At 45.1% G+C, this 24,591-nt stretch overlaps 2 protein-coding genes across 2 annotated transcripts in view; both read left to right on the plus strand.

Moving 5' to 3' along the window:
- LTBP3 (latent transforming growth factor beta binding protein 3) overlaps positions 1 to 3,167 on the plus strand; it is a 70,031-nt gene extending 66,864 nt beyond the window's left edge. Inside the window, exon 28 of the mRNA XM_060252398.1 lies at positions 475 to 3,167. Within this exon, the coding sequence (XP_060108381.1) occupies positions 475 to 626 (152 nt within the window). The 3' untranslated portion in view covers positions 627 to 3,167. The remainder of the gene's footprint in view (positions 1 to 474) is intronic.
- Positions 3,168 to 12,001: 8,834 nt separating this feature from the next.
- On the plus strand, positions 12,002 to 22,879 carry MEN1 (menin 1). Its single transcript, XM_060252388.1, has 9 exons — positions 12,002 to 12,446; positions 12,843 to 13,051; positions 14,010 to 14,138; positions 14,903 to 14,943; positions 16,872 to 16,959; positions 17,697 to 17,833; positions 18,981 to 19,119; positions 20,934 to 21,104; positions 21,904 to 22,879. Exons 1-9 carry the CDS (start codon positions 12,011 to 12,013, stop codon positions 22,333 to 22,335), a joined length of 1,782 nt encoding a protein of 593 aa, XP_060108371.1. The 5' UTR covers positions 12,002 to 12,010; the 3' UTR covers positions 22,336 to 22,879.
- Positions 22,880 to 24,591: the final 1,712 nt, after the last annotated feature.

Genomic DNA, 24,591 nt, shown 5'->3' on the forward strand with positions numbered 1-24,591 from the left:
TCTGAATCTTCCCCCACAACAGACACCCTGTAAGGTGGGTGGGGCTGAGAGGTCTCTCACAGCAGCTAAGCCTAAACTAAGACCTAAGTTTTATTTATTTATTTACAAAATTTATATCCCACTTTTCTTTACTAATAAGGGCCATGAAGGTGGCTAACATTTTAAAACGATGGAAAATAATACCTCCCCCAAACACATCATTAAAACATTTTTAAAACAGAGTTAAAAACCATGTACAAGGCATAAAACCAACAATTAAAACATCGATTAGGAAAAAGGGATCATTGTAGGAATGCTGAAGAAAACAAAAGTTTTCACCTGCTGGTGGGAGGTAGCAACAGAATAGGACAGGCAAATTTCAAAACCATCAGAAAAATAATAAATCAGTTAAAAAAATACACGTGGGCATGTTGGGCATGATTCATTTGCATGCTCCAGATTACCGAATGCTGGACCCTTCCCCTCTTCTTTCAGATATCGATGAGTGCCGGGAGCTGAATCAGCGGGGCCTTCTGTGCAAGACGGAACGGTGCGTGAACATCAGCGGCTCCTATCGCTGCACCTGCAAGTCTGGCTACGTGCGCTCCCGATCCCATGGAATCTGCATCCCCCAGCGTCAGCGGTAGCCTGGGGTACCTGCCGCGGGCAACATCCTCGTGCTGGGCTGGCCACGGTGGGCTTCCTCTGACTGACCACAGCTGGAAACAGAACACTGGGCTAGATGAACCTTTTGGTCTGATCCAGCCAGGCATTTCTGAAGTTCTTAAGGACTAATTTTTTTTTTTTGTACTGGCTATGATGAAGGGGCATTCGATAATGATGCTGTTATACACTCCCCCACCTATCCCCGTTTCAACTCCTTAACCTGCTGGATATTTATCATTAGGGTTAAAAACTGCATTTGGTTTGCACTTGTTTCTGTCGGATCCAGAAATAAAGCTTCTTTTTGTACATAATAGATGTTGGTAAGGGGAGGGGGCACACCCTGATTGAATCAGTTAATTAAAAGAGGAGGAGAGAGGAATATCCCAATGAAATGTTCTCAGTCTTCTGAGGAGAAAGAGAGAGAGAGGATGTTCCTGAAGGGTTCCCTTGGGAGGGGGAATTGGACATTTCTGTGAAGGGCTTTTAGGTTTTAAATGTTGTTTATGTGACAGTGATTGGGGCAACTCCAGGTGTGTTCTTATGAGCATCTTGAAAGAAGAATGAGATACAGAGGAGATAAATTTTGATAATATTACTCTCCTCCCTCTAGGAGAGGGTTTTCTCTGGGCATTTGGGGGATAAGTACTCCAAATTCTGAAGAAAATCCAAAATTGCCATGTCAAGTTGTTTTAATAGCAGTATGCTCATCCCTCACTCTGAAACAGGGTGAAAATCTACTGAAGAATGTCCAGATGCTGGGTGAGTGGAGAGAGTCATGCGCTCAAACTTCTATCCATCCCTGTCTGTAGGTTCATTATAAAGGTGGGAACTTTGTGCTTGGTGAATGTTCTGGGCGCATCAGACGCTGTAGCATTAGTGAAACGAAGCAAATGTGCATCTGATCAGCGGTCTGGATGGGAAACCATTGGTAAGCTCCATTAGCAGCAGATTATACACAGTAAATAATTTTAAACAATAAATAGGGAAACAAACATCTTAGGCGTCACTACGGTGTTTCCACATTGAGGTTTTTGGTCCAGTTTCAAGCATCCACATGACACTGTCCCCTAATAGTTCACTGCTGAGATTTTCCCCTCCTTTGCTCTGCTTTTTTCCTAACCTGGCTTGATAGGATCTTTTGGAAAATATCTCAGTCAAAGTAAGCTGTGTGGACTTTGAAGATGCATGCTTTGTAAGCCCTGCTCCATTTTCCTTGCTTCATACCCTTGCGGGCCACTGTTTGCCACTCATCCATAATACCTTTAGAGTGCTTTTGAGGGGCTTTTTGAAAAAATTAGCAAATAACATATCACTCTAGCACAAAGCTGGAGTCCAGTGGCACTGACGCTCACACTTTTAATCAAACTTTGAAGGTGCCACGACTCCAACTTTGTTCTATTGCTTCAGACCAACACGGCTGCCCATCTGGATATATCACTCTAGCCTTAAGAGTTCAGCAATATGTCAATTACCAATTAGTTACCAGATGTAATTGACATATCCAGGGCTTTTTTTGTAGCAGGAACTCCTTTGCATATTAGGGCACACCCCCTGATGTAGCCAATTCTCCAAGAGCTTACAGGGTTCTTAGTACAGGGCCTACTGTAAGCTCCAGGAGGACTGGCAACATCAGGAGGGTGTGGCCTAATATGCAAATGAGTTCCTGCTACAAAAAAGCCCTGGATATCGCTGTAGAGTAATACTATAATGATATATCAATTGTCAGGTTTTTTAAAAAGCAGGCATAAGTCCTAGGGTAGCATAAGAAGGGGAAATGGTAGCTGTGGGGGTTGAAAACAAAGTACAGGGAAAACCATTTTATGGATGCTCAAATTGCCATTGCAAATGCCTCTATAGTCTCAGTGGCAGTGAGAAGGCCCAGAATCCTCACCACCCTGTGAGGAGTGGTGAGAAGCAACAGAATGTCTATATCAAATAATATATGAACTTCTGGCTGAGATTAGTAACCTCTGGACAGTAACCAGTTTGGACTTTGGGTGCTTTCCACAAAAATGGTACAAAAACTGAAGAGGGGACTGGTGATTTGCAAGCGTCTTTCTTTGCAGGCGTTTTGAATCATGCAACTTAGTGGTATTTGTATATAACATTTCCCTCAAAGCTTATTTGGTCTCACTCTTAATTTTCATGACCACCTTTGTACATTATAGCAATTGTTTGTTACTGTTTTATTTATAACTTTTACTGCTTGCCCTTTCTCTAAGCTTTTTGTTGTTGTTGAGCGGGGATGTTATGTCTTTGATCCTCCTAACAGCCCCCTCAGAGGAAGATGAGCTTGGGAGACACTGACACCAAAGATCACACATTAAGTTTTGTCGCTGAGCAGCGATTTTAACAAGGGATGTGCAACTGTTCTCCTTATTTCTTTTTTGTATTTGTTTCTGGTTTTTTTGGTTCCCTTTCTCGCTGTCGGTTTTGTAGAGTCGGTCGCGTTATGTACGTATACTGTACAGTTTTTATAAGCCGTTTATACGGACGACAATAGATTCTGTTTATACATTTAATATACATGTTAATTTCGATTTACTAACACAAAAAAAATAACGTTGAAAAAAATTGTACATTTTATGGGAGGGGAATGGTGAGATTTTGTATGAGGGAAACATGAAATCTAAATGGTCAAAAGAACAGAGATGATTGAACCTGCATCTCTCCAGGAAGGTGAGACATCACCTTAGGCGGCAGATGTCAAAGAGTATTAAGGGCAGCTCTGGGGGGAGAGGCAGATCAGAAGCACGGGAAGTTCACCAGGGCAAAGTCCACTGAAATGAACAAGGCCTCCTGTCCTTTTCAACGAGGCTTTGCTGAAGAGAACTTCCAGTTATATTGAGGCTCATGTTAATTTCTATTCATTTATTTAGACAGTTATACCCTGCTTTGCTCTCCAGCGGGAACCCGGACCAGATTACATTAGCATTCTCTCTGCCTCTGCTTTATCCTCACAGCAATAACGTGTGAGGCAGATTAGGCCAAGAGTCCAAGGTTGCCCAATGTGCTTTCATAGCAGGGTGGGAATTTGAACTCGGGTCTCCCACATCCTGTTCCAGCACTCTAAATGCTACACTAAAATAGCTGTCAGTCACCAAAGAGAAAGAGGCCCGAGGCCCTAAAATGTCTTAGGCTGGCTTTCAGTCCCACACTGTCCACTATATCACACCACCTGTAGCATGCTTTGAGTTTTTGGAAGGAGGAAGTATCTCCTGCATAAGAGGTGAAATCCTAATTAACAATCAAAAGAAGAAGAGAAGAGATTGGATTTATACCCCACCCTTCACTACTTAAAGTAGTCTCAAAGCAGTTTACAATCTCCTTTCCTTTCCCTTCCCTTCCCCCCCCCTCTCCACAACAGACACCCTGTAAGGTAGGTGGGGCTGAGAGAGTTCTGACAGAAGCTGCTCAAGTGAACAGCTCTGAGAGAGTTATTACTGTCCCAAGGCCACTCCAGCAGTTGCATGTGGAGGAGTGGGGGATCAAACCTGGTTCTCCCAGATAAGAGTCCATGCACTTAACCATTACACCAAACTGGCTCTTTTGAGTGATTTGTCTCCCATTACCAGGCATCCACAAACACTGCTTAATTTGGATTCCTATTTATTTATTTATTTTACAGCCCACCTTTCTCACTGAGAATCTGGTGGATTACAAAATACAGAACAACAGTTCAGTCAGCCAGCACAAAACATCCATTAACAACACAATAAGACTAGGAATACAGAGATTAGGAAACAATATGACATACCATGAACTACGCAACGAGTGGATTATAAAAGTACAAAACAATGCAGTAAAAGCAAGATGATGCATACAACAGATTACAATCATAGTCCTTTATAAAAGTGTCCTCCTAGACCATTCCATTGTATTGCAGGTCTGATTCTGGTTTTGCACATTTTGCAGAAAGTACATGGGCCTTCCTGACTTTCTCAGGCATGTCATTCCACCAGGTGGGAGCCACAGCAGAGCACGCCCATGTCTCCTCCATTTTGTAAAAATGAGATGTAACCGGAGTTAGACTTTGAGGCTCTGCATGTGCATTCAAGGGCAAGGTTCAGTCCTGGCAAATGTGGGTGCTCTGAGCCAAGAGCACACATCTGGGATTAGGGAGAATGGCTCCCAGTCTTTGCATGCTGCCACTCCTAAGATATTGGCCAGTGTAGGTAAGTTGTTCCTGGAAAGAATCTAACCAGCAATATTTAACTCAACGTCATGGCTACGCACATGCAGTGTTGGAGTTCTAGACGAGATGGCAATCAGGATTCAGACAGAATGGGGACTACATCTATTGGGGTCCAGACTACATATATTTGAGTCCAGAAGCACTTTAAAGATCAACAAGATTCCTATGGTATAAACTTCTGAGTCAAAGCTCCCTTTGTCAGACACAAAACTCCCTTCATACTTGTCTCTTTCAGAGGGAGCTTTGACTGGGAATCTTATCGGTCTTTAAGGTGCTACTGGACTTGAATCTTGCTCTTCTATTGCAGAACAACACGGCTACCCACCCGAAAACTGTGCATATTGAGAGGATCATGAATAGCTGTGGTTACCAACAGGCCTGGAGAAAAATGTTACATCCCTGAGGAAGGGTGCCTTCCACGCTAGAAATCACATTAGTATGCCAGAAGTTGGGACTGTACTGCGTCTATGAACGGGAGCCTGGCTGCAAGCTCGCAAATAGCAAAAAAGGGAAAATGCTGGGGTGGGGGCAAGGAGTCATTAACCCCACCCCTGGCACGGAACTTTTCCGTGTTTACAAATGCAAATGGATCTGGCCAGAGTGAGACAAAAGTTTAAAATCATTTAACACCTCTGCAAGATGGTTACACCTAGAAGATGAAGACTGCAAAAGCCACAAGGCTAGGTTGTATTTCTTCCTTTTGTACTGACCCCAGAGCAAAAAGTATGATAGGTGTTTTCGAGCCAGACTTATGGGAATGGGGTTTATGAGTCCATTCCTTCACACCCCTTCAATAGAAGCGTAATTGGATATTATTCACCAGAGGACAGCATTTACCTCAGCGCCACGAAAAACTTCATCTATTTCCACAAATGAAGCCTCCATTATAGGGACAAAACATTTTTCTACAGGCCTGTTGGCAACTGGATGGCTATGACTACTTGCCCTGCCTGTTCAAATGGAAAGAGCCAGGGGTTTCTGACTATACACTCCTTGTTTGGCAGCATCCAGAGTGGACAATGGGGTTGCTGTTGAAGGTGGTTCAGAAAGTACAGCTGGTTCAGGACATGGCAATAATGTTAACTAGTGTTACCTCAGTGGAGACAGCTCTGTTCAGTCAATAATTTTGGCACACCAACCTTATGTAAGGAGCACAGCTTCTGCAATCCTCATGATTCCCAATTTTGGGGGGGTGGAGGGGAGGAGGTTGCTGTTAAGTCACTATTGACTTACGGTGACCCCATGGGGTTCTCTAGGCAAAAGATGTGCGGAGGTAGTTTGCTATTGACTTTCCTCTGCATAGTGACTTCGGTAGTCCTTGGCGGTCTCCCTTCCAAATACTAACTAGGACCAACTCAGCTTAGCTTCCAAGATCTGATGAGAGCAGGCTAGCCTGGGCTATCCAGGTTGTGACCATGGTTCCTGTAGTTCCCATTTTATGTGAGTAGGGCAATGCATTTATTTTGTTGCTCTGGTATGCATAAATATGTATCCACAAATCTAACCTTCCAATTGCATGTAGAGAAAACATATATGCTACTCTGTTCAGACAAAATACTGACCATGTTTGGAGAGGATTGTCCATATAGCATAATCTCCTATTATGCATAATTTGGCTTCCAGAATCATAATGACAACAGGACCTGTAGAACATCAATTCTGCTACAGCTACACCAGTGCAACATTTTTTCCTGGCATAATAGAGTGTACTGTTCTTTCACCTTTAACCTTTTACCAGCTTGACACCAGAAGTACTGCCTCCATCTATGCATCTGTCTGTGCTCTGAACTTATCCAAGAGAGCAGTACGGTGGGATCCTACTATGCCCAAGATAGACAGGAAGGATCCCAAAACAAAAGTGGCTGCTGATAGAGACACTTTTAAAAATGGATCACATAATTAAATAAATCCTGCTCAAAGAAAGGTTCCGGAGGGCTTTAAAGGCTGCTTACTAGTTTGTGGTGTTTCAATTGGCCACAATTTGGCTCTTCTGAATTTTTTTTTTTTAAAGGACCAATTGGCTACCTGCAATAAATGCATAGTGGAGATTCTAGCGCTTGGGGCTACTCATCACAAGCTCTAACATGATACCTCTGACTCCCAGCTCTAGGCAGGACAGGATGGATAAGCACAGTCATCTTCCCTCCTCTTAAGGTTGCCAGCTAGCATGGAGACAAATGTCCTCTCCCTTTAACAGAGGCTTAATGGGATGCTATTTAGCAAGTGATGTTATTTACCACTGGGCCATGAAAAGCTTCAGCTGCCCATTTATACACATTTAAGCCACTATTCAACAGAGAGAATGTTTTTCTCTAGGCATTTTGGCAACCATACATTGAGAGGTAATTGACCTTCAGAGAAGACAAAACCATGAAATGGACTCTCTGGATCAGGGGTGGCCAAACTGTGGCTTGGGAGCCACATGTGGCTCTTTTACACATATTGCAAGGCTCTCGAAGTCACCACTACCCTGCCCCATTGGCTGGCCGGGAGAAGACATTTATCTCTTTAAATGACTTCTCCAAGCCAAGCAAGCCAGCTGCTTGGAGAATGCATTTAAAGTTAAAATTGTTTTCTTTCCACTTCTCCCTATTTTCTTCCTTCCTTCTCTCAAACATCTCACGTTTATGTCTTGCGGCTCTCAAACTTCTGATGTTTATTTATGTGGCTCTTACATTAAGCAAGTTTGGCCACCCCTGCTCTGGATAAAGACCATGGAGAAAACTCTCAGCCTTGGTTCCCCTCCAGTAAGAGGAAGAGATGACTTACTACACAGGCCTATTTTGTGAAAATGCATTTTTTGTAGAAAACGCCCAGCAAGAACTCATTTGCATATTAGGCCACACACCCCTGATGTCACCATTGTTTTGCGCAGGAACTCATTTGCATATTAGACCACACACCCCTGACACTAAGCCAGCTGGAACTGCGTACAATATATAATTCAAGTCCAGTACCACTTTCAACACCAACAAGATTTTCAGGAATAAGTCTGCTAGAGTCAAATCTTGCTTTGTCAGATATCCAACGAAGGGAGCTTTGTCTCTCAAAAGCTTATACCCTGGGAAATTTTATTTATTTATTAGTTTCATTAGGTTTCTATACTGCCCTCCCTCTGAGTGGGCAAGTGTACAAGTAGTTCATACAAAAATTAATTAAAACAATCTAAAATATTAAGCCATAAAACTCAACATTTACATGGTATCATAGTGCAAAATTTACATTAACATGAGGGGGAGGGGGGAATCACTTAATAAGCTGGCTGCTGTTAAAATTGTTTTTTAAAAACCGTTGCTGTCCTCAACCATATGCTTTGCAGAACATCTCTGCCTTACATGCCCTGGGGAACTGTAACAAGAAGTCCTGCAGGGCCCTGATGTTGGTAGGCAGAGAGTTCCACCAAATCGGGGCCAGGGCTGAGGAGACCCTGGCCTTGGCTGAGGACTGCTGGATACTCTTAGAGCCAGGGACTTTCAGTAGGTGTTGATCTCTTGAGCATGTTCTCCAGGGAGCACACCAGGAGAGGTGGTCCTATAAGGCTGTTGGTCTTTAAAGTGCTATTGGACTTGAATCTTGCTTTTCTACTGCAGACCAAACTTCCAGCTCAACAGAACTCTCCATCAGGCTAGATGTTACAAAATTTAAAAAGACAAAGGCCGGGGGATGGGGAGCAGGTTCTCCAGACCTTTATATTAAGGTCTAATCTTGCATGCATTCTCTGAGGAATGTAAGCAGGCAATTAGCTTAGCTCATTCTCTGTAAAGTCCATGTCTACGGCTGCCCAATATAGTCCCAAATACCAGAGGAGAAACACAGTTGCCTTGCAGGCTAAGAGCGACAAGAAGCATCTCAGTCATATTAGCTATGTTTGAAATAAATTGAGGGTGTTGAACAAAGTAACAGATTAAAGCCAAATTTGGTGCTATTACCTTGTTCTAAGAAACTAAGTATACAATCTTTACAGAGGTCTACTCTCATTCTGTAAACAAATGCCATTCTGTCTTGGCTGAAATTAGGTGCCCTTGAAATAGTAGATAGTCGTACAGCTACATTGGTCCATGCAAAATCCCAAACCAAGAAGAAAAACCATATAAGAGCTTTCGTATTAAGCCCAACCACATGATGCAAGTTTTCCAGTTCATCAGAACTCTTATTAAGACGAAAATTACAATTTTAAAAATAAAGTGTGGAAAGCAGAGCCTTCAAGCCGCGGTGATCTTAAATGCATTCTCTGAGCAATGCTAAACAGCAAGCCTCTGCCGTTTCCCCTCTATTCAGAGACGGAGGCTTTAAAGGCCTGCAACTGCAGCAGTATAACTAATTTCTAAACTGTGCATCAGGAAAAAAAAATGGCAAATATAATCACTTCACCACTCCCTTGGCCAGTCTTTTGTTTCAGCCTCTTCAGGTACCTAACACTTATTGAACGAAACTTGAAAGCGGCAAAGGACTACAATTCCCAGGATGCACAGGAGAACAGCAATCGTCTGTCTACTCGGGGTGATGATTGGTATGCCATACAAGACTCCCAGTGTGCCCTGCGACTGCCTGGCTGGCTCTTTGCCGGAAAAGGGGCGTGATCTATGGCAAAAACCCGGCAAGTTTTTCCCAGCATGCCTCCGCAGTGCAAGACTCCAACTCCCGTGTTTCTGTGCGCGCTGAGCATGGCTGCAAATTTTGTAGCAGTGCATTCAAATTAGAGAGCTGGAGAGGTGAGACTGAGAAGGGGGTGTGGCGGGAGGAATGTGGATTGTTTGCAGCCCCCCTCTCCCAAGTCCTTCCTCTGGAGAAGTATAGAGGTGGAGATTCAGTTACCAGCTGGGAGGAGTGGTGGTGGTGATGCATATTCCTTCTCCCTCCTTGTTTTGGCGGCAATTGGGGGGCGGGGAGGGCATTTGAAACCAAGCATCTCTTTGGGCGATCTTATTGCGATTTATTGATGACCTTCCTCTCTTTATTTGCTGTGCATCTAAAACAAAAACCTGTGGGATAGCTGTGTTATTGTTGTAAGAGGAAAAAAGGAGCTTTGTAATATCTGAAAGATAGCTTGTGGTATCAGCTTTTGTGGGACTGGTAAATCCAGTGTGCATTCCCAGCATTAATAGCAGAAACCAGTTACTGCTGTTGTGAAAAGTCACTGAGCATATATATACAAAATGGCCCTTATATAGGAACGGCCTTTTGCAATTCCTATCCTTACTGTTTGGGGAGGGACGGTGGCTCAGTGGTAGAGCGTCTGCTTGGTAAGCAGAAGGTCCCAGGTTCAATCCCCAGCATCTCCAACTAAAAAGAGTCCAGGCAAATACCTGTGAAAAACCTCTGTTTGAGACCTTGGAGAGCCGCTGCCAGTCTGAGTAGACAATACTGACTTTAATGGACCAAGGGTCTGATTCAGTATAAGACAGCTTCATATGTTCATATGTTTGCTATTGCATTCTGCCTGCCCAGATCTCTATGTCTTCCTATCTGCTAACAGGGGACATAACTCAAGTATCTGGAATGGCTTGTGTTTGCTATTGCATTCTGCCTGCCCAGATCTCTATGTCTTCCTATCTGCTAACAGGGGACATAACTCAAGTATCTGGAATGGCTTGCCCCTGCAAAGCTGATGCCATGATGAATAGCTCTTTAAGGTGACCCACTTGTATTAATTAAAAATTAGTGCCCCCAAACATTTTACATTCATAAATAGTTCATATAGAATTTTCCTTTTGAAGCTTGAAGCAATTTGCATGCATAATAGGTAAAACAGTCAGAGTTACCAGCTCCAAGTGGAGACCAGAGTGATCTCCAGACATCAGTTCTGAAAGAACTGGCAGCTGTGGAAAGTGGACGCTAGCCTAGTAGAAGTGGAAGACTTATAAGCACTACAGTGGATGCTCAAGGAAATCCACTTTTTCCATAGTATGCCATTGAGCCTCTAGAAAGTAGAATAAACTGATTGGTCTTTTTCACTGTCATACACAAGAAGAGGCACGGTTGATTGTTGTCTTCCTGTGGGTCTTCAGAGTGGATTTTTCTACTTATCAATTAGAAGAATCCAGAGAGGATTTTGAGAATATTTTTTTAAGACTGAGTGGAACATAACTGCAGCCAGTTACACTAGTGCAGATATTTGGGATCAAGCACTATCTTTTTATTTTATTAACAAAATATATGTCCCACCTTTCTGCCCTTCTAGGTAGCTAACAGTTTAAAATATACATGCTAAAATAATCCTTTAAAACCATTAAAATAAACTCCCCCCAACACAGATCATTAAAACAATTTAAAACAGAGTTAAAATACATAGAAAACATAAAAACAGCACTTAGAACATTGGTTAGGAAGGAAGGAGGGATCATTGAGAGAATGCCAGATGAAACAAAGAAAAGTCTTCTCCACTGGCAGAAGATGGCAACAGAAAAGGACAAATGTATCTCTTTGGGAAGAGAATTCCAGAACTTTGGTGCCATGACTGAGAAGGCCCTCTCCTGGGTTGTAGTATAGCATACAGAACACTTGCACAGAGGAGCCTAGAAGTAATGTAAGGTGGTAGAAAAAAGGCATAGAAATGATAAATTTAAAATCTGAATTTTGGTGAGAGGAAGTAATATCACAGGAAGAGGAGAAGTTGACCTTTGACCTGGATGTGCCATCATATGGTGTGATGTTACATCCTCATTGAGTTCTGTCTCCAGACTCTGCCTTCCTTAGGCCCTGGTTGAAAACTCCCAGGAATTTCCCAAGCTAAAGTTGCCAAACTTAAAGCAGCCCCATAAGGTAGGTTGACATTATGCTTGTGCTATGAGAAGAAGAACGGAAGCTGAAATAATATTTGCTTTAGACACCCTAGAGAGTTTATGGCCATGCTAATATTTGAACAGTAAAGTTGTAATATCCAGCTATAATAAGTGCCTGTATTTCCTCAGGTGCATCAGGCCTCTGATGTGAGCTCTTTAGTCACTCATGCTTAGTGAAGTTTCTTTCCTGGCTCTTCAGGATGTTCCTAGAAAGAAACAAGCTGTGGTGGAGCTTTCTAAATTGTGGCTTTAACCACTTCTTCCACAGTCTGTCTGTTTTTACTGTTTTGCCTTATAGAATGAGAGTGATGAGTGCTTTTATTGTTTGTGACCCTTTTCACATTCTCTCTCTCTCCCCCCCCCCCCCCCCCAGAGCTGGTTTTTTACCATGGGACTGAAAGGCGCTCAAAAGGCACTGTTCCCCTTGCGCTCAGTGTCGGATGTGGTTCGCCTTTTTGAGCTGGAGCTTCGCCGGGAACAACCGGACCTGGTGCTTCTCTCCTTGGTCTTGGGCTTTGTGGAGCACTTCCTGGCTGTCAACCGCGTCTTACCCACCAATGTACCAGGCATCAGTTTTGAGCCAGCCCAGGGCCCTGACAGCTTGATTTACTTCCCAGTGGCTGACCTGAGCATTGTTGGTGCTCTGCACGCCCGTTTCACAGCCCAGATTCGCGGGGCAGTTGATCTCTCGCTCTATCCCCGTCCTGATGGTTATTCTTCCCGGGAGCTGGTTAAGAAAGTCTCGGATGTCATCTGGAACAGCCTGAGCCGCTCCTATTTCAAGGACCGGGCACACATCCAGTCCCTGTTCAGCTTCATTACAGGTGAGGCTTAGTGCTCATTGAAGGGGTTCCTGTGCTGCCATTTTGCGGCCTCCCACTGTGGAGATGGGAGGGGCCATGGCTCAGTGGTAGAGCATCTGCTTGGCACGCAGAAGGTCCCAGGTGCAATCCCCCCCAACCAATTAAAAGGCTCCAACAGTAAGTGATGTGAAAGACCTTTCCCTTCCTGAAATCCTGGAGAGCTGCTGCTAGTCTAAGTAGGCAGTATCGACTTTCATGGACCAAGGGCCTGATTCAGTATAAGGCTGCTCCATGAGATATGGAAATGTAGGAATAAATTCCCACTGTTGGACACAAGCTGTTGTGTCGTATTGGTGGCTCTCCTTATCTCTGGCCTGTCATGCCTGCTTTTGTCTGATACCAGTATCTCCTTTTCAGGCACCAAACTAGACAGCTCAGGTGTGGCATTTGCTGTCGTTGGGGCCTGCCAGGCACTGGGGCTGCTGGACGTGCACCTGGCACTCTCCGAAGACCACGCTTGGGTAGTGTTTGGCAAGGATGGTGAGCAGACAGCAGAGGTGACGTGGCATGGCAAGGGCAATGAGGACCGGCGCGGGCAGACAGTCAACTCTGGCGTCACAGAAAGGGTAACCATGGTTAGCTCGGAAGGATGTATACTTTTTTGAGGTTCGGCAAACACCTAGCGTAGCACAGAAGGCAGGTGTGCCCTGGGAAGCATCTGGCTTGAATTTCGCCTGCGCTGTGACTTTGCTAGGTGGAATTAGGCAGGCTGTTTTTTCTTGGCCTTTCTCCCTTGCCTGCAATATGAAGATAGGCGCAATTGGGGCAGGGCGGTATAGAGCCATAGTTGGAGGAGGGGAATGCTGAAACAATTTGGAGGGAGAAGGGCAGTATCATGGAGGATCCTGTAGATGCTCAGTACTGAAAGGCCTGTAAAAACCTCTCGATAACTCTCCTGGCCTACCTCACAGGGCTGTCTGCAAAGGTCCCTGAAAGAATGTACATGAAGTACTTTTGGATGCATGAAATGAGTTCTCTGTCATGTTTTATCACCATCACCATTTTCCTTTGCGGGCAGTCAATGAAACTGCTGAGCAGTCGGGTTACAACGGATAAAAGAACTTCTTCACCCAAAGGGAATTAACACATAGAATTCTCTGCCCCAGGAGGTTGTGGTGGCTACAAGCATAGGCAGCTTCAAGAGGAGATTGGATAAACATATGGAGCAGAGGTCCATCAGTGGCTATTAGCCACAGCGCATTGTTGGAACTCTCTGTCTGAGGCAGTGATGCTCTGTATTCTTGGTGCTTGGGGGGTGGGGGACAGAATGAAGGCTTCTAGTGTCCTGGCCCCACTGATGGACCTCCTGATGGCTCCTGAGTTTTTTGGCCACTGTGTGACACAATGTGTTGGACTGCATGGGCCATTGGCCTGATCCAACATGGCTTCTCTTATGTTTTCTTATGTTCTTATATTCCTTGGTGTCTGAAATTCCCACAATTCGGCATTGGGGAGAGGTAGGCAAGCATGCAATGGAAGTCCTGGATTTCTCACCTGCAAGTTTTTTTGTTTTTGTTTTTGCAGAGCTGGCTTTATTTGAAAGGCTCCTACCTGCGCTGCACCCGCCAGATGGAGGTGGCCTTCATGGTGTGCGCCATCAACCCCTCCATTGATCTGCACACCGACAGCCTAGAACTCCTGCAGCTGCAGCAGGTGGGCTGATGGGTCTGGCAAAGCTCCCAAATCCCTCCTCTGTGGGGGAGCCCCTCCAGAGGAACTCCTGTCTCCTACCCTGTGCATGTAGGGTTCATGTGGACATTATAGGCCCCTTTTGAACCAGAGTGTTTTTCTTGCCCCATCCTCATGTCCCATGCCTTGGTTTGCAAGTATACTTCCTCTATATCTCCTTGCCATCCTTCCTCTCACTTGCCTTTGGAAGGGGGATAGGGCAAAATGCAGGTTTCGAAAAAATTATAAATGGAGTGGAAAAAATAAAGAGGTCTATCAGTGTCTATTGATAGGGCAAAATGCAGGTTTAGAAAAAATTATAGATGGGTTGGAAATAATCTAGCGGTCCAACAATTAAGTACATCTTTTGGACATGTGGATGCCTGTTATTTCTTATTTGCAGAGAATGGAATGTTGAAATATTTTAAAGGTGGGGAGATCCTCTCCAAATACAGGTCCCTTTTTGCATGATTGTTAAATCTATATTTCCTGTAATAGCGTATTGTATGTTATTTATTTGTTTTAATGAGCGAAAAATAAATTTATTACCATAAAAATTATGTACAGTGACTAAGTAGAACCTCCCTATTCAAAAATTGTAGCTCTCTCAATACTATTTGCTGGGGGCCAGTGTTGCAGGGAGGGGGGTGGGGAGGTCCAGTCAGCCAGTGTGTGAAACAGGATGCTGGATGAATTTGGGTCCCTTTCCTGAACACAATTCTTACATCCTTTGTCTCAATCTTTTGCAGAAATTGCTGTGGGTTCTCTTTGATCTGGGCCATCTGGAGAGGTCAGTATTCTGGAGAAGGCCTGTCTCTACCCATGGTCACCTTCTTGCCAGCAGTTATTTCTGCTACAGCCCCTAGCTCATGCTAACTTTCATCATATTCTCATGGAAGGCGGATCTCTGTGTTTGTGTTCTAGCCTCTTGCTGTCTCACTGTCAGATGATGGAGGGGGTGGACTTGGCTTAAAACAGCTGCTCCTTCCAAATGTTACCTTCCAAGAAGGGGGAAACAGCCTCTCTAAAGTTAAGCAACATGCTGGAAACCATGCTAGCATTTCGACTGTTTACCTTCAGACTGCAGCTTCCTTACCACCTATGGGACCTTGCACACAGACATTGCCCCCTAGGAGTGGGACTTTGGCACAGTTCAAGACCTTCACCTGAGACCCTGGAGAGCTGCTGCCAGTCAGAGCAGACAGTGCTCTCCTTCATAGACCAATGGCCTGACTCACTTAATAATAATAATAATTTTTTTATTTATACCCCGCCCTCCCCGCCGAGGCAGGCTCAGGGCGGCTTACGGGACATGGCATAAGCCATGCTATAACAATAAAAACAGGATAATACAATTAACTACAAGTCACAATTAAACATTAAATAATCTAAACACAGTCTAAAACAATATAATTTAGTGGTGCTACTGTCTCCGTTATGTTAAAGATGGCGTGATGCTTATGCCAGGTTCCATCTCAGAAGGCTAGTTGGAAGAGGGCGGTTTTGCACGCCCTACGGAATTGGTTAAGATCCCGTAGGGCCTACACCTCTTCCGGCAGCTGGTTCCACCATTGGGGAGCCTTTATAGAGAAGGCCTGTTTTTAATTTGGCCTCCTTTGGCCCAGGTACTTCCAGAAGATTTTGTGAACTAGATCGCAGTGCTCTCTGGCCACTTAAGCCAGGGGTGGCCAAACTTGCTTAACATAAGCGTCAGATAGAATAAGCGTCAGATGCTTGAGAGCCACAAGACATGAACGTCAGATGTTTGAGAACCACAAGATGAAGGCCAGCAGATAGTTGTGGGAGGGAGAGATGGAAAGAAAGCAACTTTAAATCCATTCTCCAAGCCACCAGCTGGTTTAGCTTGGAGAAATGATTTAAAAGACAGAAATGCCTTCTCCAAGTCAGCTGATGGGGTGGTGGTAGTTTGAGAGCCACACAATGTGTGTGAAAGAGCCACATGTGGCTCCTGACCACAGTTTGGCCACCCCTGCCATTAGCCATCTTCTTGTGCATTCACTTGTGATGTTCCATCTGTGAACTGGCATGACTAAATTTATTTACTTCCTACCCCACCTTTCTCAGCACACCTTATATCAATCTCTTCCATTTTATCTTCACGACAAACCTGTGAGGTGGGTTACACTGGCCCTGACCTGGGTGGCTCTGACTAGTCTTGTTAGATGTTGGAAGCTAAGCAGGATCAGCCCTGGTTAGTATTTGGATGGGATACCACCAAGGAATATCAGGGTTGCTATGTAGAGGCAGGCAATGGCAAACCAGCTCTGTTCTTCCATTGCCTTGAAAGCCCTACGGGATCACCATAAGTTATCTGTGACTTGAGGGCATTTTTCACCACCACCAGTTGACACTGAGTGAGAGCACATGACTGGCCCAAGATCATCTATCAAGCTTCGATGGCTGAGTAGGGATTTGAACCAGAGTCTTCCAGGTCCTAGTACAGTGCTGTCACCAATACACCAAACTGGCTCTGAATGTTAAAGGTGATATTTTTTCCCAGCAGGAAACTGGGATATCCCCAGTGACTCCCAAATGATCCGTTTTGTGTATAAAATGTGCGTGAATCATACCAGGTTATTCATAACTGTTCCAGGGCTATCCTAGTTCTCTTGGTCTTGAAGTTGGCTGCGGCTGAGATCTGTAAAGATCAGCAACTGCTTTCCGCTAGCTGTCTCACCACTTCCTCTTCCATCATAGGTACCCAATGGCTCTGGGGAATCTGGCTGACCTGGAAGAGCTAGAACCCACTCCTGGCCGACCCGACCCCCTCTTTCTCTACCACAAGGTATCGTTCTGTTCTGAAGAATCGCGTATTGCTTTCTGACTGCGAGAAAAGGCAGAATGTTCCAGTGGCCACAGAAGATTTTTGTGCATGGGACTTAGGGCCCATCTGCCCTGGGATGGGCTTCATCCTTCTACAGTTGGGCTTCCTGACCAATGAGAGCATTTTCTTTTAACTGATGAGGGGTACCTGGCACAGAAGCCTCTTACCTGACATTTAGGGCTGACCTGGGATGTTCTGTTACTCCAAGTAGTAGCAATGGGGAGAGACGGTGGCTCAGTGGTAGAGCATCTGCTTGGTAAGCAGAAGGTCCCAGGTTCAATCCCCGGCATCTCCAACTAAAAAAGGTTGAAATAGACCTGAAAAATCTCACAAATAGACCCGAAAAACCTCACTTTGGGACCCTGGAGAGCCACTGTCGCTCTGAGTAAACAATACCGACTTTAATGGACCGAGGGTCTGATTCAGTATAAGGCAGCTTCATATGTTCAGTGGTATAATCTGCTGCCTCATGGACTACGTGAGATTGCTTCACCGTGTTCTTATATTGTTTGAGAATCGGCCTCTCAATTCTGTGGGTTAAATTATGCGCTGTTGTGCTTTTCTGTGAAAAGGCTACTTAATCATCTCTTTTCTTAATTTTGTCTCCCAATACATGTAATCAGAACTGATGTTGAAAATGTTTGGACCTGATCCCACTCTGCCTTAAGCCCCTTCTGTCTCCTGTCCTCTTCCCACAGGGAATCAACTCTGCCAAGCAGTACTACAATAACGAACACATCTACCCGTACATGTACCTTGCAGGCTACCATTGTCGTAACAAGAATGTCAAGGAGGCACTGGAGGCCTGGGCTGACTCAGCTACTGTGATCCAAGAGTGAATGTCTTCTCCACAGACAGAAATGTCTCTCTCTCTTTAATCCACTTGGCTGTGACCAACTGGTTCTATGCCAGGAACACTGGCCAAACAGATAAGGCAGGGGGAAGGTTAAAAAGGCCAACTCCACACAGAGGTTTTACTCCTCTTTCATGTCTAAACAGAAGCAGGGTTTGTTTCTGGAGAATGCATATATTATCCTCTAATTATCCAGTTCCACCCCCCCCCTTTGCTGTGATCTTTCCCATACCTGTGATATCATCTACTTAGAAAGGTCACAGTCTTAAACTTATTTCACAGCCAAGTGTTAGGAAGTTGTATATTTTTGAAGATCCCACCCATATTGGTGCCATTTCCCTTTCCTCAGCCCTCCACAACTGCCTTTTTACCCTCCTACACCACTGGAAGGCTTTGGGGGGAGGGGGCTCTGAAAAAATTGGTAATTGACATCTCATTGTAGTCTTTTGTAGATAGATCAAGTGAGCAGCCATGTTGGTCTGAAGCAGTAGAACAAATTAGAAGTCAAGTGCAGCTTTAAGACCAACACATTTTATTCAGAATGTAAGTTTTCGTGTGCTCTAAGCACTTCATCAGACGAGGAATCAGGTACAGTGAGCAGAGCTACATATAGTTGGTAGGCAGTGGTTTAGAATGCAAAATGGTACAAATTTAATAACAAAATAGAAGTCATTCTAAACCACTGCCTACCAGCTATATGTAGCTCTGCTCACTGTACCTGATTTCTCATCTGATGAGCACACGAAAGCTTACATTCTGAATAAAACCTTGTTGGTCTTAAAGGTGCAAGTTGACTTCTACTTTGTTCTGTAGTCTTTTGTGTAATGTGTCAATTACCTTAAAAAAAAAGCCTAACAAAGACCTCCAATGGCACTCAATAGTGAGAACTGGGCTATGGGACGCAAGATTAAAGGGTACTGGAGCTGACTGGGGGAAAATAGTCATTTGATGAAAGATTTACCCTTGTGGGCTTGGCATTGTGGAAGAGCTTGGTCAGAATATACTCATCTTTTGTGTAGTTCTTGTTGATTTCTGCCTGTTGTGTTAGAGCTCTCATCCTTAAAACGGCACCCAGTCCTGCAGGCGGGAGCTCTCCCACCTTCACGTGCCCTCTTCCTCCCTTCTCTAGTTATAACTACTGCCGGGAGGATGAAGAAATCTACAAGGAGTTCTTCGATGTGGCCAACGATGTCATTCCTAACTTGCTGAAAGAGGTGGCCATGCTTGCTGACTCAGCGGAGGAAAAGGGGAGTGGTGAGAGAGGAGAGGTAAGGAGGCTGGTGGAGGGCAGATCGAGGCCCAGAATGGATGTCACTGTGCCTGCTGGGGCCCAGAAATGGGGAAGAAGAAGCATTTGGGTTTGATGGTTTTTTTGATCAGGGCTTGGTGTGAGGTTTTGGAAACAACATGGAAGAAACATGGTCCCTACCCAGAAGTCCTGCAGTCTGAGTAGTAGGCTGGGCAGAGGAATTCTGGGAGTTGCAAAGCAAGGCTTCACAGACACAGCACTTGTGGGAGGGGGAGAGCAGAAGAAGAAGAATTGTAGATTTATACCCTGCTCTTCTCTCTGAATCAGAGACTCAGAGCAGCTTACAATCTCCTCTATCTTCTCCCCCCACAACAGACACCCTGTGAGGTGGGTGGGGCTGAGAGGGCTCTCACAGCAGCTGCCCTTTCAAGGACAACCTCTGCCAGAGCTATGGCTAACCCAAGGCCATTCCAGCAGGTGCAAGTGGAGGAGTGGGGAATGAAACCCGGTTCTCCCAGATAAGAGTCCACACACTTAACCACTACACCAAACTGGCTCTCTTACCAAACTGACTCTCTGGCATGTCCTGGCACAGGAAATAGTGTGGCAGGAAGCATGGTGGTTTACACATGCAGGAGAATTAGGTAGTAATGAAGCGGTGGAGGGGGTAAAACAGGCTGTCCTGCTTCAGATTGCAGGTGGTGAATTCCAGTTCAGAATGTTCCTTTGCATTAAAAAAAGAGAGACCTGTTTATTAACAGAAATGGGACATAGTAGGGAGAAAGGTTCTGCTCTTCTCTTGGCTTACAGAACTGGTTTTCTATTTGCCAGGGTTGTTGTTTTTTAAACATAGGGGAGTGTTCTAAAATCTGATCCTCCACCTGTAAGTCTGAATTGGTGCGGTCCATTTCCCCACCTCATTCCTCTGTGCATGTGATCCAAGCACAAAAGGGTGAGTGCATAAAACTGCCTTCCACTGAGTCAGATCTTTAGGCTTTCAAGACCAGTATTGTCTACTCTGACAGGTAGTGGCTTGTAGGGATGCAGGCAGAACTCTGTCACATCACCTGATCCTTCAAGCTAGATGAGCCTGGGATCTTATGCATGCAAAAGCAGATGCGCTACTGCTGATTCACATCCCCTTTCCTGAAACAAAAAAAGGCTCGTCTTGTGCAAAGTAGAATGCAGAAGAGTGTGGAATACAGGCAAGTGGAGAGCTGTAAACTGTGGGGACAAGAAGCTTGGACTAGAAGCTTAGACAGCTTCAAGAGGGGATTGGATAAATATATGGAACAGAAGTCCATTAGTAGCTATTAGCCACAAGGTATCGATAGAATTCTCTGTCTGGGGGCAAGTGATGCTCTATTCTTGGGGCGGGGGAAGATCTTCTGGTGTCCTGGCCTCATTGGTTGGACCTCCTGGTGGCACCTAGTTTTTTTGGCCACTGTGTGACAGAGGGTTGGTCTGGATGGGCCATTGGCCTGATCCCACATGGCTTCTCTTATGTTCTCATGTTCTTATGAACTGAAGGATTTGTAATGAGAGTTATTGTTGTTGAAAGATATCTTGAGCAGAAAGATATTCTGAATCCATGAGTGAAGAAGTAGTTCCAAGAGGTCAGACGGGGGCAATCAGAACACATGAAAGAGTCTTGCAATTGGATTTGGAGAGGGAGAAGCTGAACAGAATCAACCAAATTCGGTGGCTGCATTGATAGGAGAGGAGACCATGAATTAGAGCAGAGTGAGAATTGTCTTTGGCTGTGTTGCAGGGGAATATAAAAGAGGTGTAGCAAATGATATCTTCTCCAGCTTTCCCTCTCTTCTCTCCTAGTCTTCTCCATCCCAGGCAGGTGGCTCAGCTCTGCAGGACCCCGAGTGTTTTGCTCACCTTCTGCGTTTCTATGATGGAATCTGCAAATGGGAAGAAGGCAGCCCCACACCTGTTCTCCACGTGGGCTGGGCCACTTTCTTGGTGCAGTCTCTGAGCCGTTTTGAAGGGACGGTGAGTGATGGGTGGAACGGGGCTTTGAAGGTCAAAGAGATCAAGCGTGTGTGTGTGTATCAGAGGTGGGGAGGGCTGGTATCGAATCACTTTCAGAGGTCTACAAACCAGCAGTGCCTTGTGAGGTTGGGATGTATTACTGCACGGCAAGGAATAATCAGAGTTTGATGGAGTAGTGAGGAGTGCAGTTATTGGATGGAAATATCCATTCTAGTTGGATTCAAGCAGAATACCAAGGTATGTTGGCTGGGGTAATCTGGATAGTTGAAGAGAGGTGTCAGTTTTGGAGTTAAATTTTCAGAGGTTTGTAAGCTTGGCTTGGTTGTGGGAAGCCCTGGATCAAAATCAGGGGAGTTTGTGAAATCCTCAGTCAGAGGAAATATAAAGCACTTAAGACGCATTAAAAAGAGTAGAGATCGGCAAACCAGATTTTACTGTGTAAAATGCAGCTGCTTCCCTAACTCTTGGACCTTTCCTCTTTTTGGGTCTCTGTCCTCTCGGCACCCTGTTCCTACTTCCTTGCAGTAGCGCACAATCCCTCTTGTTCCTATACCAAGTGTCATTGAACTTTTCCTTCCATTTGAAGTGGCTTCTCACTGCCCTTGCAGACGTTGCATTGATTGTCAGCATTCTGTGACTGACACACTCTTCCCCCAGCATTTAGAACAAGTTTAAATAGTCCTGTAACTTTGCAAACTATCAATGCAAGTACACCTCAGTGCTAATTTGGGGCAGGCAAGGATTCGTTGGGAGGGTTAGTGTCCCGTGTATGAATCGCGTCCTTTCTCCCTTTTCTCAGGTGCGACAGAAGGTGACCCTGGTGAGCCGAGAAGTAGATGCCAACGATGACGACGACCAAGGCAGCGAGGACCCGCGGGAGGGGCGACGCCGTGGCCCCCGCCGTGAGTCCAAGCCTGAGGAGCCACCCCTGCCTAAGAAAGTGACCGAGCGCCGACGCCCAAGCTCAGGCCAACGTGCAGACAGGCCGGCTCAGGAGAAAGAGGAGGTGCCCAGTAGCGGCCCGAGCCCCCCTCCCGAAGGGCCCATCCTCACCTTCCAGAGCGAGAAGATGAAAGGCATGAAAGAGCTGCTGGTGGCAGCCAAGATTAACTCAAGCGCTATCAAGCTGCAGCTGACGGCTCAGTCCCAGGTGCAACTGAAGAAGCAGAAGGCCTCGGCCCCCCGTGACTACACCCTCTCCTTCCTCAAGCGGCCCCGGAAGTCCCTTTGAACCAAGCAGGGGGCCGCCCTCGGAGCCCAGGACTGTGTCCATTCTCCAAGTGCTGCTGCATTACCTGCTGTGCTGAAACGGGGAGTGTGGAAAGCAATACGTGTCTTTTGTTCCTAACAAAGGGGTTAAAATCCTTCTGAGGACCCCAAGGACAGTTAGACTCTCCTCTTCCCACAACAGGGTCCCTGAAAGGCAGCAGAATTAGGTTAATGCTTTGGGCTTGGATCGCTAGATGGACAGGTGCTTGATGTGCCCAGTGTTAATCCGTTGCTGGTTCCCCCCCACTTGGCTAGCAACACTGATGGGTGATCCAGTCCTGTCAGAGCCTTGGAACACTTGTTTACAGGGAAGTTTGTGGGGGGGGGGGGGAAGGTGTGTGTGCAAAGATAAATAATGCTGAGTGGAGGGGGAGGGTGGGATTATAGCACTTGCTGCCTCTGGGGTTATCTTTGCAATAAGGGGGAGGTGTGTGTGTCTGGATTTGTACTGCCAGTGTATGGGTTTTGTAAAAGGATAATAAATTAGGGTGACTTTTTTTAAAGAAGCAGTCTTATCATGTGATTTTTTTTTTAAAAAATCACTACAGATTCTGATGTTTTATCCTTTTTGGGGAAGGTATTGCAACCACGCTGAGGTACACACATGAAGCTGCCTTATACTGAATCAGACACTTGGTCCATCAGTCAGTATTGTCTCTTCAGACTGGCAGCAGCTCTCCAGGGTCTCAGGTGGAGGTCTTTTAGATCACCTTCTGCCTGGACCTTTCAACGGGATGTGCCAGGGATTGAACCTGAGACCTTGTGCAAGCCAAGCTGATGCTCTGCCACTGAGCCATTACCCCTCCCCTGGTCCTGAGAAGACCAGTTTAGGAGTGGGCAGATTCTGCAGAGTTAGAAAAAAGTATCATGCCTCACAGTCTGGGTTCTTTTTTGGTATTTTGAGGTATATATTTTTATTAAAACTTAATATATACATTGATAACATAAAATATTACATACATGGAAAATAGTTTGCTTCAACAGCTGTTAGGCTACAGTGTCCCAAAAGATATGCAAAGAGGAACAAAGTGATTTCATCAAGAAAGTAAACTTAAACAAAAATGAAGCTACACACCGATAAATCTACTCCTAGCGAAAGAATAGTAAATCATAATAAAAGAATCAGGCTCTGATGTAAATATTTTGGGAGAAAAGGTTTAAAAGATTGTAAAAGCCATTCAAAATCAAGAATAGGTAAAAGAGAAGAGGTAAATAGGAAAAGAGAAGAGTGGTCTGATTCTGATTCTGTTTGAGAGACTGAGTCTGAAATTTTATCCATTAAAATCAGTTCCCAAATTTTTGCTTGTCTCTGGTGTAACGAAGGAATAGTTTTAGATTGTCTCATAGTCTTTGGTCTCACGCAGGATCCAGCTCTCTGCTCTGCCTCTGTCAGCTGATACATCAGTTCCAACCATGTTTGGTGTCAACAATACGCTTTTGCAATATTACTTCTTCCAGGCTACACAGTATTTCAGGTGTCCCTAATTCCACCTTGTTTCCTCCCCCCCCCCCCAGATGTCTGTAATAAACTAAAATTCCCCAGTTTTCCATAACAGCATTTTTTGGTTTTTGCATCTTGGATTTCCATTTTGTAAGATGCTACACAGCTGAGATCAAACGCTGCTGATGAATCCTCCTTATTCCAGGAATTTACCTTTAGGCATCACGGTGCTTAGATCCTTCTGAGCTGATGGGGGCAGACAGCCTGGATATTTTTTTTCCTGACAGCTGACTACTCTGTTGCGCCTCGTTGCCCCAGATCAGCATCAACGACTGGACAGAAAAAACAGGTCAACCTACTGTCTCCCCCCCCCCCCCCCCCGAGCTTTTAGACTCTGAAACATCTCCTCCAGCAAGGCCTTCTTTTGGATTTCTCCCAAATACCATGTTAAACTCTTCTGAGGGGGAAAAAAAATCAAGGCTTCAGCCGTCACCTCTTAAATGTATGCTGCATAAGTTCTTTTCCTTCCAAGTGGGGTGTTTTTGGAGTAGTATCATCATCATCTGAAAAAGATGCTTTGGTGGCCCTGAAATAGCACACAACCCGTACGAAGGGTATTATGGGGAGGGCTCACAATGTCAACTCTCATGTCTTATTTGTTACCTTTCTATCCTGCGTTCTTTCTGTTGTGGAAATGAAAACAGTGTACCGGAGTGGTTCCTAGGTGTTTCCCCCATCCAGGCACTGCAGATGCACAGACCCCTTTGTGTGAGTGTG

The sequence above is a fragment of the Heteronotia binoei genome, chromosome 1, assembly GCF_032191835.1.
Source record: "Heteronotia binoei isolate CCM8104 ecotype False Entrance Well chromosome 1, APGP_CSIRO_Hbin_v1, whole genome shotgun sequence".
NCBI lineage: Eukaryota > Metazoa > Chordata > Lepidosauria > Squamata > Gekkonidae > Heteronotia > Heteronotia binoei.

What these genes read in the sequence shown, in the direction of transcription:
- MEN1 (XM_060252388.1), top strand. Translation starts at nt 12,011, where the DNA reads ATGGGACTGAAAGGCGCTCAAAAGGCACTGTTCCCCTTGCGCTCAGTG. An exon ending in AACTCCTGCAGCTGCAGCAG is followed by an intron (nt 14,139 to 14,902) that starts GTGGGCTGATGG and finishes AATCTTTTGCAG; the next exon opens with AAATTGCTGTGGGTTCTCTT. An exon ending in GATCTGGGCCATCTGGAGAG is followed by an intron (nt 14,944 to 16,871) that starts GTCAGTATTCTG and finishes CTTCCATCATAG; the next exon opens with GTACCCAATGGCTCTGGGGA.